The sequence below is a fragment of the Myotis myotis genome, unplaced genomic scaffold, assembly GCF_014108235.1.
Source record: "Myotis myotis isolate mMyoMyo1 unplaced genomic scaffold, mMyoMyo1.p scaffold_m19_p_11, whole genome shotgun sequence".
NCBI lineage: Eukaryota > Metazoa > Chordata > Mammalia > Chiroptera > Vespertilionidae > Myotis > Myotis myotis.
The window spans coordinates 15,877,848-15,891,960 of record NW_023416315.1 but is presented as its reverse complement, the minus strand read 5'-3'; the positions used below and the strand labels follow the sequence as shown (position 1 = coordinate 15,891,960).

The 14,113-nt window shown below is 41.8% G+C and overlaps 1 protein-coding gene across 21 annotated transcripts in view; it reads right to left on the bottom strand.

Moving 5' to 3' along the window:
• Nucleotides 1–6,891, bottom strand: part of PTPN12 (protein tyrosine phosphatase non-receptor type 12) — a 108,899-nt gene extending 102,008 nt beyond the window's left edge. For 6 of the 21 annotated variants that reach the window (XR_004970812.1, XR_004970813.1, XR_004970814.1 and 3 more), the window contains exon 1: nucleotides 6,700–6,889. Coding sequence is in view for 14 of the 21 variants with exons in the window: in XM_036327634.1 (XP_036183527.1) it covers nucleotides 6,700–6,798 (99 nt within the window). In the remaining 7 variants the exon portion in view is untranslated. Of the gene's footprint in view, nucleotides 1–6,699 lie in introns of all 21 variants that reach the window. The other 15 variants (XM_036327631.1, XM_036327640.1, XM_036327633.1 and 12 more) reach the window with 5 other exon arrangements.
• Between the last annotated feature and the right edge of the window lie 7,222 nt (nucleotides 6,892–14,113).

The window sequence follows — 14,113 nt, the reverse complement described above, 5'->3', positions numbered from 1 at the left end:
CCCACTTCTAGGAATGTATCCCAAGAAATCAGAAACACCAATCAGAAAGAATATATACACTCCTATGTTCATAGCAGCACAATTTACAATAGCCAAGATTTGGAAACAGCCTAAGTGCCCATCAGCAGATGAGTGGATTAGAAAACTGTGGTACATCTACACAATGGAATACTATGCTGCTGTGAAAAAAAAGAAAGAAAGAACTCTTACCATTTGTAACAGCACAGATGGACCTGAAGAGCATAACGCTAAGTGAAATAAGCCAGTCAGAGAAAGAGAAATACCACATGATCTCACTCATTTGTGGAATATAGAGAACAACATAGACTGATGAACAGGGACAGATCCAAAGACAGAGAAACAGCGATCAGACTATCAATCCCCAGAGGGAAAGTGGGGGTAAGGGGATGAGATCAACCAAAGGACTTGTATGCATGCATATAAGCCAAACCAATGGACACGGACAACGGGGGGATGAGAGCATGGGGGCGGTGGGTGTTCGGGGGTTAATGGGGGGGATGAGGACACATTTGTAATATTTTAACCAATAAAGAAATTAAAGATAAAAATAAATTGCAATTAACTAGAGACTAGCCCCTGTCCACTGTCAACACACACAAACACACACACACACACACACACACACACACACACACACACACTGCTAAATCTCCAGATACCCTAAATTAGTTCTTGGCCTCTCACACAGAGGGGGTTAAATCAACCTCACCTCTTCCTGCATGAAAACTTGGCTCCCAAGACCCTGGAGGACCAGGGCACCAGGTCCTTCACTCACCTGGGAGAATGTTAGCTTGCGATTTCATTTATATTCACAGGGTTGTAAAGTATAGCATTTACCCATATTTCTCTTCCATCACTGTTTCATAATTCCTGTTTTATGACATGAGTTTAATCATGCAAATTAAATGCAAGTGATTAGAAAACCCAAGTTTTCCTAACTCATTATATTTTCTTTAATTACAACTATTAATTGGTCCAGCCTCCTAGGAAAAGACTGGTTGGCATCAATTATATATTTTACCAGAAAAGCAGACCAAATGCTTATTAGTTTTCCATGCCAGCTAATTAAATAAAAATTTATTGCAAAAAAAAAAAAAAAGAGCATAATGCTAAGCAAAATAAGCCAGTCAGAGAAGGATAAGTATCACGTGATCTCAGTCATTCGTAGAATATAATGAACAACATAAATTGATGAATAAAAATAGATCTAGATTCTAGAGACACAGAAACATCAAACAAACTGGCAAACCTCAGAAGGAAGGCAGGGGAGGTTTGGGGGGTAAGGAGTAAAAGATCAACGAAAGGACTTGTATACATACATATAAGCATAACCAATGGACAGACAGTAGGGGGCTGAGGGCATGTGCTGAGGGGTGGGAGGGGCCCGAGAGAGGTCAAAGGGGGAAAAAGGAGACATATGTAATACTTTCAACAATAAAGAATTAAAAAAAAAAAAAAAAAAGACTGCAAAATATCTGGCAGCCCTACCCAGTTTGGCTCAGTGGATAGAGCGTTGGCCTGCAGACTCAAGGGTCCTGGGTTCAATTCCGGTCAAGGTCAGATGCCCGGATGCGGGCTCCATCCCCAGTGGGGGGGGCATGCAGGAGGCAACCAATCAATGATTCTCAGGCATCATTGATGTTTCTATCTCTCCCTCTCCCTTCCTCTCTGAAATCAATAAATACATACATATATATATATACATATACATATAAATAAATAAAATATATATCTGGCATAGTGTTTAGCATACAGTAGGAAGGAAAATGTTAATTTCTGCCTGGCTAATGTGGCTCAGTGGTTGAGCATGAACCAGGGATCACGGTTTGATTCCTGGTCAAGACACATGCCAGGGTTGTGCGCTCAGTTCTCCGTGGGGTGCATGCAGGAGGAAACCAATCAATGATTCTCTCATTATTGATGTTTCTCTCTCTCCCTCTCCCTTCCTCTCTGAAGTCAATAAAAACATATTTTTTAAAAAGAAAAATGCTAATTTCCTTTCTACTTAAAATAATTTATAAAATCACTAACATTCTGTAGTAAAATAAAAACAATACACTAATTACTTAATCATAACAAAGCAAGCAAACTGGTTGTTTTGAGCAGTTGTCAGAATTACTATTTGCAAAAACATGTTTGTTATAGCCTACATCCCTTGAAATTCATAAATTATGATAGTTCTGTGGTTACCTTTAATTGATAAGTTAAATTCAAATTAGTTTAAAATATCAGTTACTTTAAATGGCATTTTAAAATAGGATGGTTTATATCTATAAATCCTCTACTCCCAAAGTTTCACAAAATTAAGTACTATAATTCACAACTCTGTTGAATCCTGTTTTTTAAATACTACACTGAGTATACTCATTAAATTTTTGTTTTCATCTTTGTAAGTGAAGAGAGAACTGGTTGTTAAACTGAAATGGCCATATTTACTTGTATCTTAAGTGTCATCTTTTATGATTTTTTTACATATACGTCTAAGGCACATTAAACTTTACCCTGATCAGACCAAATCTATTTGAGATTAGACATGAAAAAGCTTTAAAAAGCCAAAGAAAATGACTGAAAACAAAAGCCCAAATACTTCTTTCCTTCTATCTCTAGTTATCTGTAACTGAACATATAGATTAGCTATATGATATATAGACCTTAGCACAATAATTTGTTAGATGAAATATGAGTCCCATACTTCAGCTCTGTAAAGGAGGTACATTATTCTTCTTTTAAAGATGAGAGTACTCAGTCATTTCATTTTCTGTTAAGTGGCCTGCCCAAAGCTAGGTAGCTAACCAATGGCACAGACAGGAGTAAAAGACAGGTCTAACAGCTCACAGACTAGTTAATGACAGATGGAAAAATCTCTACCCTCACTAGTCATCAGGAAATTCAAATTAAAACAAGATACCATTTTTCAACCATCAAATTATCAAAGATCAAGATAATTATATGAACACTTCTACATTACTGACAGTTGTATAAATGACACTTCTTCAAAAATTACTTATAAGCATGTATTAAATGTTTACTTCCAGTACTAGAAGATATCTTATGCAATAATCCAAAGTTTTATGCATAAATGTTCATCACAGAAGTATGATATATAAGAGCAGAAAATAAATGGCCTAAACATTCAATCACAAGGAAATGGTTAAGTTACCATTAGTCGCCAGGTGAAATATTATGAAGCAGCTTAAAACAATTTTTTCAAAAGAAAAGCACTTATCAAAATATTAAGTTAAAAAAAAACAACAACCAAGAATATAAAATGATATATGTGGTATGGCCACAGAGAAGCTTGAAAACATTATCAAACAAGCCCAGCCTCATCGGCCCAGGAACCAAGAGGTCACAGGTTTGATTCCCCATCAGGGCATAAGTCCAGGTTGCAGGCTCAATCTCCCGTAGGGACATGCAGGAAGCAGCTGATCAATGATTCACTCTCATCATTGATGTTTCACTCTCTCCCTCTCCCTTACATTCTGAAATCAATAAAATGTATTTTGAAAAAAGAAAACATTAACAGACTTAATGTTGTCAACTATACTTTAGTAAATATTTTTAAAAGGAACTATGCTGATCTACATATACTTATAGACTCACGTCTAAAGTAAGATATAAACAAGCCTATTTGCATAAATTAAAATGTTATATAGATATTTTTTAAATCATTAAAAAAGATAGCCTTTCAGTGATGGGACTATAGCTGCGATTTTCAACCAGAGTGCTACAAGAATTTTTAAAACAAGGAATACCTGACTATTTAGTCAGGGACACTGATCTCTTTTCCCTTCAGTTGTCAAATTTAAAAATGACAACAGCCAACAAAACAATAGCCATCTGGTGTGAATGAAATCAAAATTATACCGTTTTTGTCATCAGCAAAAAATACATTTTTTGATGTGCTGCAGAATTTTAGTAAATAGTTTATGTGCCACAAGATGAAAAAGGTTGAAAATTGCTGGACTATAGGAAGGCTGGATAGAATAACGGAAAGAGCACAGTTTATTTTTTATTTTTATTTTTTTAATTGATTTTAGAGAGGAAGGGATGAATAGAAACATCAATGATGAGAGAGAATCACTGACTGGCTGCCTCCTGCCCACCCCACACTGGGGATAGATAGAGCCCGCAACCTGGGCATGTGTCCTTGGCTGGAATCGAACCTGGGACCCTTCAATCCACAGGCGGACGCTCTATCCACTGAGCAAACTGGCTAGGGCAAAAAGAGCAGTTTAGATGCTTTTCTAAGGGTAAGGCATTATTTTAATTATTATTCTGTAATTTCCAGATTTGAAATGATGAACATTATAATTGAATAGGGTTATCCTAGCTAGATTATATCTAAGACTCAGTTCTAAAATGCTAAAATTTTTAAATGTATTTTTTAACCCACATCACAATTTAAGAATAACAGAACAAACAATAAGCTGATCTTCCATTCTGTTATAGACTATTCTCTCTCTATGGCAGAAGGTAGTTTCCCTCCAATCTTCCAGGCAAGGGGAAAAGGAGCACCAACTAGCAGCCTTAATTAGAGTATTGCTTATCAAGTCAGGGAATTAAAAGCAAGCACTACAAAATAATGAATGGCCTTAGTCATCAAATCTCAAATGTAAAATCATTTAGCTATTCCTAGGTATTATGAAAGAAAAAGGAAATTCATTCAGTCCTTGAGAAATGAAATTTTCAATAGGAATCCCTGACTCATCCCTAAAGCATGAACCCTAGAGCTACTTCCCCAGTACAGTTCAGAGACTGGGCACCTGTCCTGATGGTCCGCATCACCAAACAATGCTCCTTCCTGACAGGATATGCCTAGGGATAACAAGATGACCAGCATGCAAAGTGGCCAAAGACCTCACCTCTTATCCTTCCATAACCAAAATAAGCCTGCAAAAGACTAGTTTTAAATATTCTAAGTAAATATATTCTTCTATTTTTGCTATAGTAAAACAGGGACTCCATCCAAGTATTGACATCATTCAAAGATAGCAACACCATCAAAATTCTCTGTATTAAGGGACAAGTCCTCTTTTCTTTACCCTTCTCTGATCAAAAAGTAAGTTTTAAAAAATACATAAGCTAAATATTAACAGAAAATGCTTAAAATAAGCATAGGTTATTTAAATCTGTATTTTTCCACCGTCAAAAGATATTAACAAAACCTTACTGCTGTCCCCTATTACTGATCTAGAAAGCGGGAATCACAAAGCTCAGCAAGACTGTGGATCTATAAGTTATTCATTTTAACGCCAAAGCTTTACTAGACCGAAGTCTCTTTAAAATATGAAAAAGCACCTCAGTACTAAAAGTCATTTCACCTGCACCTTGTAAACAAAACCACTTTGAAGCAAAAACTAAACAATGTCTGCTGCTCACTAATGTTCTATGCCTTCGCTGTGCACACTTTTCACAATCCAGAAATAGGGAGTTCGATGGTGATTCTTGGGAAGGACTTTGCCCAGGAACAGCATTTCCCCGAGCCGATCTCCCATTCCCAAATCCCGCCGAGGCCAAGAAGGAACCACTTCCCAAAGTCCCACTTCCTCTTCCATTCCCCGGACCTCCAGGGTTTCCAACGCCCCAGTCTTGCGCAACATCCGCAGGAGCAGCCGCCGCCACCGCCGCCTCCTAAGCCGGGAAACAACCCTAAAGGAACGTTAGTCCGGCAGAAAAATAAGAGGGGGGCGGGGGGGGGGGCGCCAATGTAGGAAGTCGGCTTCTGGTCCCACGCCTTCGGATCCGACCCCCCTCAAAGGGATGTTTCCAGACCAATTTCATCCACTAGACTTTTAACCTCCTTCCCAGCCCACCAGCACGAGCAGAAGGCGGAAAGGGGGGAGGCGGGAGGCGGCGAAGGTTATCTCCCCGCTCAGGGCTCCGGCCCGCAGCGTCGCCTCCGCCCCGCCAGGACTATTGTTCCCAAGCTCCCCACCCCCACCCCGGATAGGAAGCGATAGTCACATCCCCTCCGCCTTCGGCCGGATCCCCTGGGGAGCCGAAAGGTTTCCTTCTGGACAACCCTCCCTCCGCCACACACACCCCCCCTCCCCCTGAAGTCACGCTGACCCCAACTCTGCCTCCAACCTGGTGCTCAGGAGGCCAGGGGCCGGACCGACGTACGCGGGAATTAGGCAAACCTCGAGCTACCTTATAGGCAACCCTCTCGCGGGCGGCGGAGATAACAATTGCGAAGCCAGTGCGCACGACTTCCACCTCGTCCGCCTCCGAGACCAGCGGGGGACAGGGACCCCACACAGGAATGCCAACCGCAACGCCCCCCGCCCCTCCGGCAGCCGCGATCCGCGCTCCCCCCGGAGCAGACGCCCTGCCCCGACCCTCCCAGGAGGGACAGGGTGGACGGGGAGGTGACGAGAGACCGCACTCGCCTCCGGTTCCCGGCCCGGGAAACAATAGGTGGTCGGCAGCGCGGAGTGCGGACCCGGCCCGGTGGCCTCTCCCTTTGCGCCCAGAGCGCGGGAGGAGGGGAAAGGAGACCGAGGGGCGGAGGCGGTCTCCCCTCCCGCCGGCCCCCGAGACCACCCGGTCCTCGGGGTGGGTGCGCGCCTCTCCGCCCCTCTCCTCACCGGCGCACACAAAGCGCTGCCGGCCCGGGAAGGCGGCGGGAGGCTCCGGTGCCGGCGAGAGGAGGCGACAACTAGGGGAAGGACTCACCATGAAGTCCCGAGCGAAGTTGTCCTCCCCGTTGTGGTCCGGACTCTTCATGGCCTGGACCCTCTGGATGAATTTCCTCAGGATCTCCACTTGCTCCATCCTCCCGCGTCGCCCCGGCTGCGGTCGCTGGCCGCCCCGCCGCCGCCCGCCCGCCCGGCGCAGAGCCCGCTCCGTCTTCCCCAGCTCGCTCCCCCGGCTCGCCCCCTCCCTGCCGACCCCCGCCGCTGCCCCCTCCTCCCCGCCGCTCACGGCGGCGGCACCGGCCCGGCACCCGACCCTACAACTTCCAGAAGCCGCCGCCGCTCTCCCCCAGGACGCGGCGAGCCGCGGCAGCTAGCGCCAACCCCAACCCCCAGCTTGCTCCATCCTCCTTCCCCGCCCTCCCCCGCCTCCTCCTCCGTCCGAGACGCCGCCACCGCCTCAGGAACACGGCTCTCCGCTCGCCCTGCCCCCCCTTCCCGGTTCCTCCTTTTGACTCCCCCCTCCCCACGAGCAGCCGCCGCCGCCGCCGCCTCTCCCCACGGGCGCGCCCCCAGCCGCCACCCAGACGCGCAGCCCGCGTTCGGCTCCGCCCCCAGGCGCGACGCCACGCCGATCGCCCCCGCCCGCCCCGCCTCCTGGCCCCGCCCCGCCGGCCCCAGCCGGCTTGGGATTGGCTGGGAAGCGCCTTGCCTGTCGTCTGGACGACTTGATTCCACTTCCGGGGCGGGTTCCGACCGGGAAGCTCTAGCTCTGAGGAGAGCTGGGCGGAGGGAGTGCGACTCTGAGCAGGACAAACCCTAGTGAGCCGGAGTAAGAGTTTAGTTGGGACTTGGATCTCACCGCCGACTAGGTGGGAAAAGCGTATTCCTACGGCGCTGCCGTACCGCCGCCTGCCTTGGGCTGGGACTACAAGATCCGGCGGGCGGGCGGGAGCCGCGGGGCGGGGCGGGAGAGGGCGGAGGTGGGGAGAGGCATGCTGGGAATTGTAGTCGTTTCGGCTGCAGGTTCACAGTCCGTAGGTCTTGGTGTCTGCTGAAGGCAATTAGACCTTGCTGCTCCTGGGAATGGCTACAGCCAAGAGAAGGAACTGCCTCTTGCGTGAAAGGACTTGTGCTTTTTGCAAATCCGTCTAGAGACCCTGGCGAGTGAGGGCCTGAGATTCGAAATGCGTCCTAGTACTGTACATATCACGCTTGGGGGGGGGGGGGGGCAGTGTATGCTGAACTGAAAGGCAGTTAGTCTCCTTGCCTTTAGATTCGCAACACTTTGAGCTGAACAGACTTTTCTCCGTAGAATGGACTTTGTAAGTCTTTACACATCTTTGTAAATCTTAGTGATCAGAGCATATCCTGGTCTAATAACCCATTTTACAAAGTAAGTGGTTTGCCCAAGGTCTCCCAGCCTATTCTTAGTAGAGCCAAAAAATGAGAATGCAAGTCCTTTTTTGCTCTCACTACAACACCATTCTGCCTTTCACTAAGGACAATAAACTTGTGATACTGTGACAGTAGTGAAGGACTTGATTCGTGGACATAGACTCACAAACATTTCTTACAGATCAAATTGGTCAGTGAATTTGGTTAAAATAGGGAATATCTGTGGTAGGCCCCATTTCCCAGGTGAATGCTTAGAAGTAGCCTGGGACTGAACGCTGGTGAGCATTGAATACCTTGCTAAGGATTTGAACTTGTTACTTTAGGCAGTGGGAGCCACCAAGGTTTTCTGAGGATAGAAGCAACATTTGAAAAATATTAATCTGTCACTTCTGGGTAGATTGTGAATTATTAAGGGAAGAGAATATGAGAGATATTGGAAGCCAGTACATGAAGCAATAAAAGCAGAAACTAAATTCATAATGCTGCAATTAGAAAGACGCAGATAATCTCTCTCCCAATTTTTTTGGGGGGGGAGGCAACCATAATTTTTGGTGGCCTTGTTTCAACAAAGCTACAAAAAGAAAAGAAAGACACAGATAGCTCTAGCACAGTGGTTCTCAACCTTCCTAATGCCGCGACCCTTTAACACAGTTCCTCATGTTGTGACCCCCAATTTCATTGTTACAAATTGAATATAATTAAAGCATAGTGATTAATCACAAAAACAATATGTAATTATATATGTGTTTTCCGATGGTCTTAGGCGACCCCTGTGAAAGGGTCGTTTGACCCACAAAGGGGTTGTGACCCACAGGTAGAGTCTTTGGCTCAGTGAATAGAGCATTGGCCTGTGGACTAAAGTGTCCCGGGTTCGAGTCTGGTCAAGGGCACTTACCGCGGTTGCGTGTGGGAGGCAACCAATCGATGTGTCTCTCACATCAATATTTCTCTATCTCTCTGTCTCTTCCCTTTCCTTTCCGCTCTCTGAAATTCAATGGAAAAATATCCTCTGGTGAGGATTAACCAGCCCATCTCCCCCCCAAAATTAGCCTTTAGAAAGATGCAGATAGAGGTGAGAGAGACTGAAAGAAATCACAGAACAAGGTGACTAACTAACTTAGTGGGCAAGAAGGAAGGTAGATGAAATTACTAGGTTGGCAGAAAGTTTAACAGAACTTTAACAGTGCATGGTATGGGCAAATGAGGACATTCATAACAGATGGTAAGAGAAATTGGCACAACATTTTTGGAGGCAGTTTGTCCATAAGTGTCATGCATGCTTTGACTGAAAAATTTGTAGGTACCATTTACAGCTGTGTACAAACATAAATGCTTATTGCAGCCTTATATGTAATGGAAAGAGTGGAAACAACATACCTATCTATCAAAAGGACACTTGGTTTAAAAAAACAGATCACATACATATAATTAAGTTCTATTACACCTTTTAAAAATGAAAAAAATTATAATGTTGCTGTGAAGTGGGCTACAAGATCTGTTTATTAAATGAGGAAAGCTAGACACACATGTATTCTTCCACTAATGTACATTGGAGTATGGATAAAATGCTTGAACATACATAGAATTTTTCTGAAAGATACTTCAAAATCTTAGCTGTAGTCACCTCTAGGAGGGCCTTGAGAATCTTTGGTAGAAAAGAGACAACTTTTACAACAAAATTAAATCAATTTATTTAAAAATTTTTTAGACTTTCAATCAGGGTGAGAAAAAGAATGCCAGTATCTTGCATAGAAATATGCAAATAAAAGAAAAAATAACAGATCTTATTTGGGAGATTTTTTAAATGGCACAGGCTAAGTTTCAGAATTCCCACCTACTTACACTACAGTTCTCAAGGAACTTGGGTGTCCTGCTCAGCCTTCGCCACAGCCTAGGGTTTGGGCACTTGACTCAAGTTAACCCATCTATGTAGACTGGCCAGCAATCTTTTGCCTAGAGTAGAAGCATGATCTGGTCCAATCAGTTCTCACTAGAATCTGAACTAGGACACCTAGAGAGAATAAGTCGTTAAGCTGCAAAGGGCAAAAGCCGAATGCCATGGAGTAGAGTTAGGGATTTGGCAGGCTGAAGCCTTGTGGGAGAGTAGAAAGTATAAAGAATCTGGTTAGTCAGGAAAGGAGTGTTAAGCAGGCATGCAGAGATACGTAGAGATGTCATGATATAACCCAGGTAGCCATGGCAGAGATGGGGAGAATCCCAGGAACAGCTTGACTTCCTCATAGCTTTCAGGACAGGTTCGGTTGACATTTTTATTCCACAAATACATTTTGATTTTTCTTGAAACAGAATAGGGCAGTGAAAAGAGAGAGCGGTTCAAAAACCCACTTCATTTCTTACTCAAGGAAAGTCTCTCAACTTCTCCAAACCTGAGTTTCACCTTCTAGGAAAGCCACCTCGTGCTGTCTTAAGGTGCGTTTCAGAATTAGTGTGTTTGTAGCTTTCCTCTTTTTAGGCTCCTTCCCTACACACACGTCACCTGCATTCTGGGTAAATACAGGAGGGCTGAGAAGAAAGCCAAACACCATTTTCAAAAATCTCTCTTCTTAGTACTTCTGTGAAGGTGGGGGTGGGAGTTTAAAACTAGTAATCAGAAAGAGGTTTCAGAATTACCTGCCTGTTTCCTATTCACAGTGTCTCTTTCCCCTCTAGCTCAGATCAAAGTAATGCTTTATATCTGTATAAAAAATTTAACTTTTGGAGTATTTTCACAACTTTCCTCTCATGAAAGCTACCTTTTTTTTTTTTTTTTTTACAGTTTTTATGGCATTACAACTCTTTGTGAGTTCTATTTTTATTTGTTTTTAACAACCTTGGGAAGTAATTTGGCCAGTTCACTTGTACAAAACAGATGTCAGTCTCATGGCCAGAACCCACAGGTCTTGAGTTTCCAGCTTGTTGCATAAACCACTGAGTCACAATGCTTTTATACCTGTTGTAATTTAAGTGAAACTACAGATGAGGATTCAAACCTGAGATTCTCCCAAAGTAACATTTCTAATATTAACCTGTCATTTCATTCTGCATCCCTCAGCACACTCTATACTCCCAAATTAGACTCAAAGCTGGGAAGTTATGGGAGAGTGAATAAGAAAGAAGGGAGGGAAATTCTTCTCTAGTTTATTCTTGGTATCCCTTACTCCCTCATTCCTAGACCTAGTCTCAGCAAAAAAAAAAAGCTGTTGACCAATTTTTAATTGTGAGTTTATTATTGAAATGTGTTATCCAATAGATAGGGACTCGGGGAATAAAAAAGCACAACTTTTTAGTCCAGGGCAGCATGACACTTTCAGCAGAAAGGTGTATAAAAATGGAGAGTTTGGAAAAGATGAAATATAGTGCTATATATTTCTAAAGCTAATATTTCAGAGCTTTTTCAGGTAATACTCCCTGTTTATTCTCGTAACTAAAGTAGGTAGACCAGGCATTATCTCCACCTTTATGCATTAGAATTTTAGTGGGGATAATAATGCCTAAACTTAAAGAAATTAAAAGATTAACAAAGGTCATACCGAGGACAAAACTGGAACCGAAACCTATGAGGCTCTCCACTCAATGAAAACTTCAGTGTTACACAACAAAGGCTAAATGCTGAAGTGTAATAATAAATGCTAACTGCAGAAGAATGTAGTAATTAAGTCTACACTCTTCTCTAAATTTTCTATCTCATATTTCTTATGCTGTTTCATTTAATATTCAAAGAAAAAAATTAATATTTTATAAATAACTTCAAAGTCAAGTACTACCTGAGCATTTAATTAGTGACTCTCCAACATGATGACATTGAGTTTCTGGATTCAGGAACGGATCATTAACAAGGGCTGTGAAATATGATTGCACCATATAATTCAGTATATTGATTGAGCTCAGGCTCAACTATCATCAGAATGCTCCAGAAGAAAACAAGCAATTTCATTCAGTAACTGCTAATATTTTAGATTAAAAATAAATTGTAGATTAAAACAAATCCGGTATGATCTCACTTATATGTGGAATCTGGAAAAAAAAACAAAAACTCATAGAAAAATAGATCAGACTTGGGAGATCAGAGGCAGAGGGTGGGAAGAGGCAGAATGGGGGAAAGGGGGTCAAAAGGTATAAATAAACCTCTAATTATAAGATAAATAAGTACCAGAGGTGTAATGTACATCATGATGACTATAGCTAACACTGCTGTGTGATTAATAAGAAAGTCTTTTTAAAAGAGTAGATTCTAAGAATTCGCATCAAAAGGAGAAAAAAATTTTCTTATTTATTTTATTAGGATGATGGATGTTAGCTGAACCTACAGGGTTGGACAAAAATAGGTTTACAGTTATGAGTACACAAAACAGAGTTTATTCTTGTATTATTATTTATTAATTTTGGTATTATTTTTCATACAAACAACTGTAAACCCCCTTTTGCACCACCCTGTATTGTGGTAATAATTTCATAATACATATAAATCAAACCATCATGCTGTGCACCTTAAACTTACACAGTAACATATGTCAGTTATTTCTGGAGAAAAATAAAATTGTAATTCCACTTATACAAGGTATCTAAAGTAGTCAAGTTCATAGAAACATAAAGTAGAATGGTGGTTACCAGGGGCTGAGGGTAAGGGAGAAAGTGTAGTTATTGTTTAATGGGTATAGATTTTCAGTTTTGCAAGATAGAAAAGTTTTGGAGATCTATTTCATAACAATGTGAATATACTTAACATTGTTGAGCTACACACGTAAAACTGGTTAAGAAGGTAAATTTTATGTTTTTACCACAATATAAATAGATAAATTATATTGTTTGGTATGATTAAAAAAAAAAAAAAGGACTGAGATGGATAGTGGTGATGGTTGCACAACAATGTGAATGGACTTGATGTCACTGAACTGTGTGTACTTAAAAATGGTTACTGAACTGTGTGTACTTAAAAATGGTTGCCTGGCTGTAGTGGCTCAGTTGGTCGAGTGTCATCCTGTGCACTGGAGGATTGCCAGTTCAATGGTTTTTTTCTCTCTCTCTCGCCCCTTTCCTCGCTCTAACTATGTCCTCAGGTGAGGATTTTTTTTTTTAAAGGTTAAAATGGTAAAAAATATGTTAGGTATATCTTATCACAGTTAGAAAAAAAAACACCTATATTTAAAGTACCAATGTGATTTTACCTTTTTAAAAAAAATATATCTTATTGATTTTTTTGCAGAGGGGAAGGGTGAAGGATAGAGAGTTAAAAACATGGATCAGCTGCCTCCTGCACACTCCCTACTGGGTATGTGCCTGCAACCAAGGTATATGCCCTTGGCTGGAATCAAACCTGGGACCCTTGAGTCCACAGGCCAATGCTCTATTTACTGAGCCAAACCGGTTAGGGCTGGCTTTAACTTTTTATCCCATTCACTATTCTGTAAAAAAAAACTTTCCATGCTTCTGTGTAGGCCACTATAAAGCTAAGTCAAATATAAATAATCAATGTTGTTAGGGAGATATTCAGATCTAAACTAAAATCTATAGAGGGAAATTCTATTTCCAAGACTTATCATCACATTATGCAAAAAATCTTTTAATGCCATGAATTCCACAAGGCACATTACCTGTGGAATTATGTTTCATTCAGTGGAATCATTAGATGATTACCTTGCCTCATCAGTGACTATCACATTTCAAGATGTCCATTTTGTAGACATATTCAAGTTTATCCTGGAGTCGAAAATGTGTTTAAAGGCATTTACTGTGAATAGCTAGCTACTCATTTTTCTTAAGTTTCAACTAATAAGCATTCAAGGTTTTAAAATTATTTTTGAATTTCCTTTTAATGTGCTCTACCAGTTACTTAAAAAAAAAATTATTGATTGATTTTTGAGAGGAAAAGAGAAACCTTGACTTGTTGTTTTACTTATTTATGCATTCATTGGTTGATTCTTGTATGAACCTGTAACCTTGGTGTATCGGACAATGCTCTAACCAACTGAACTACTCGGCCAGGGTTAACGACAACAACAATAAAACTTTAAAAATACTTATTGTAAACTTTAAGGCATATATTTCCTTCTTTCTCA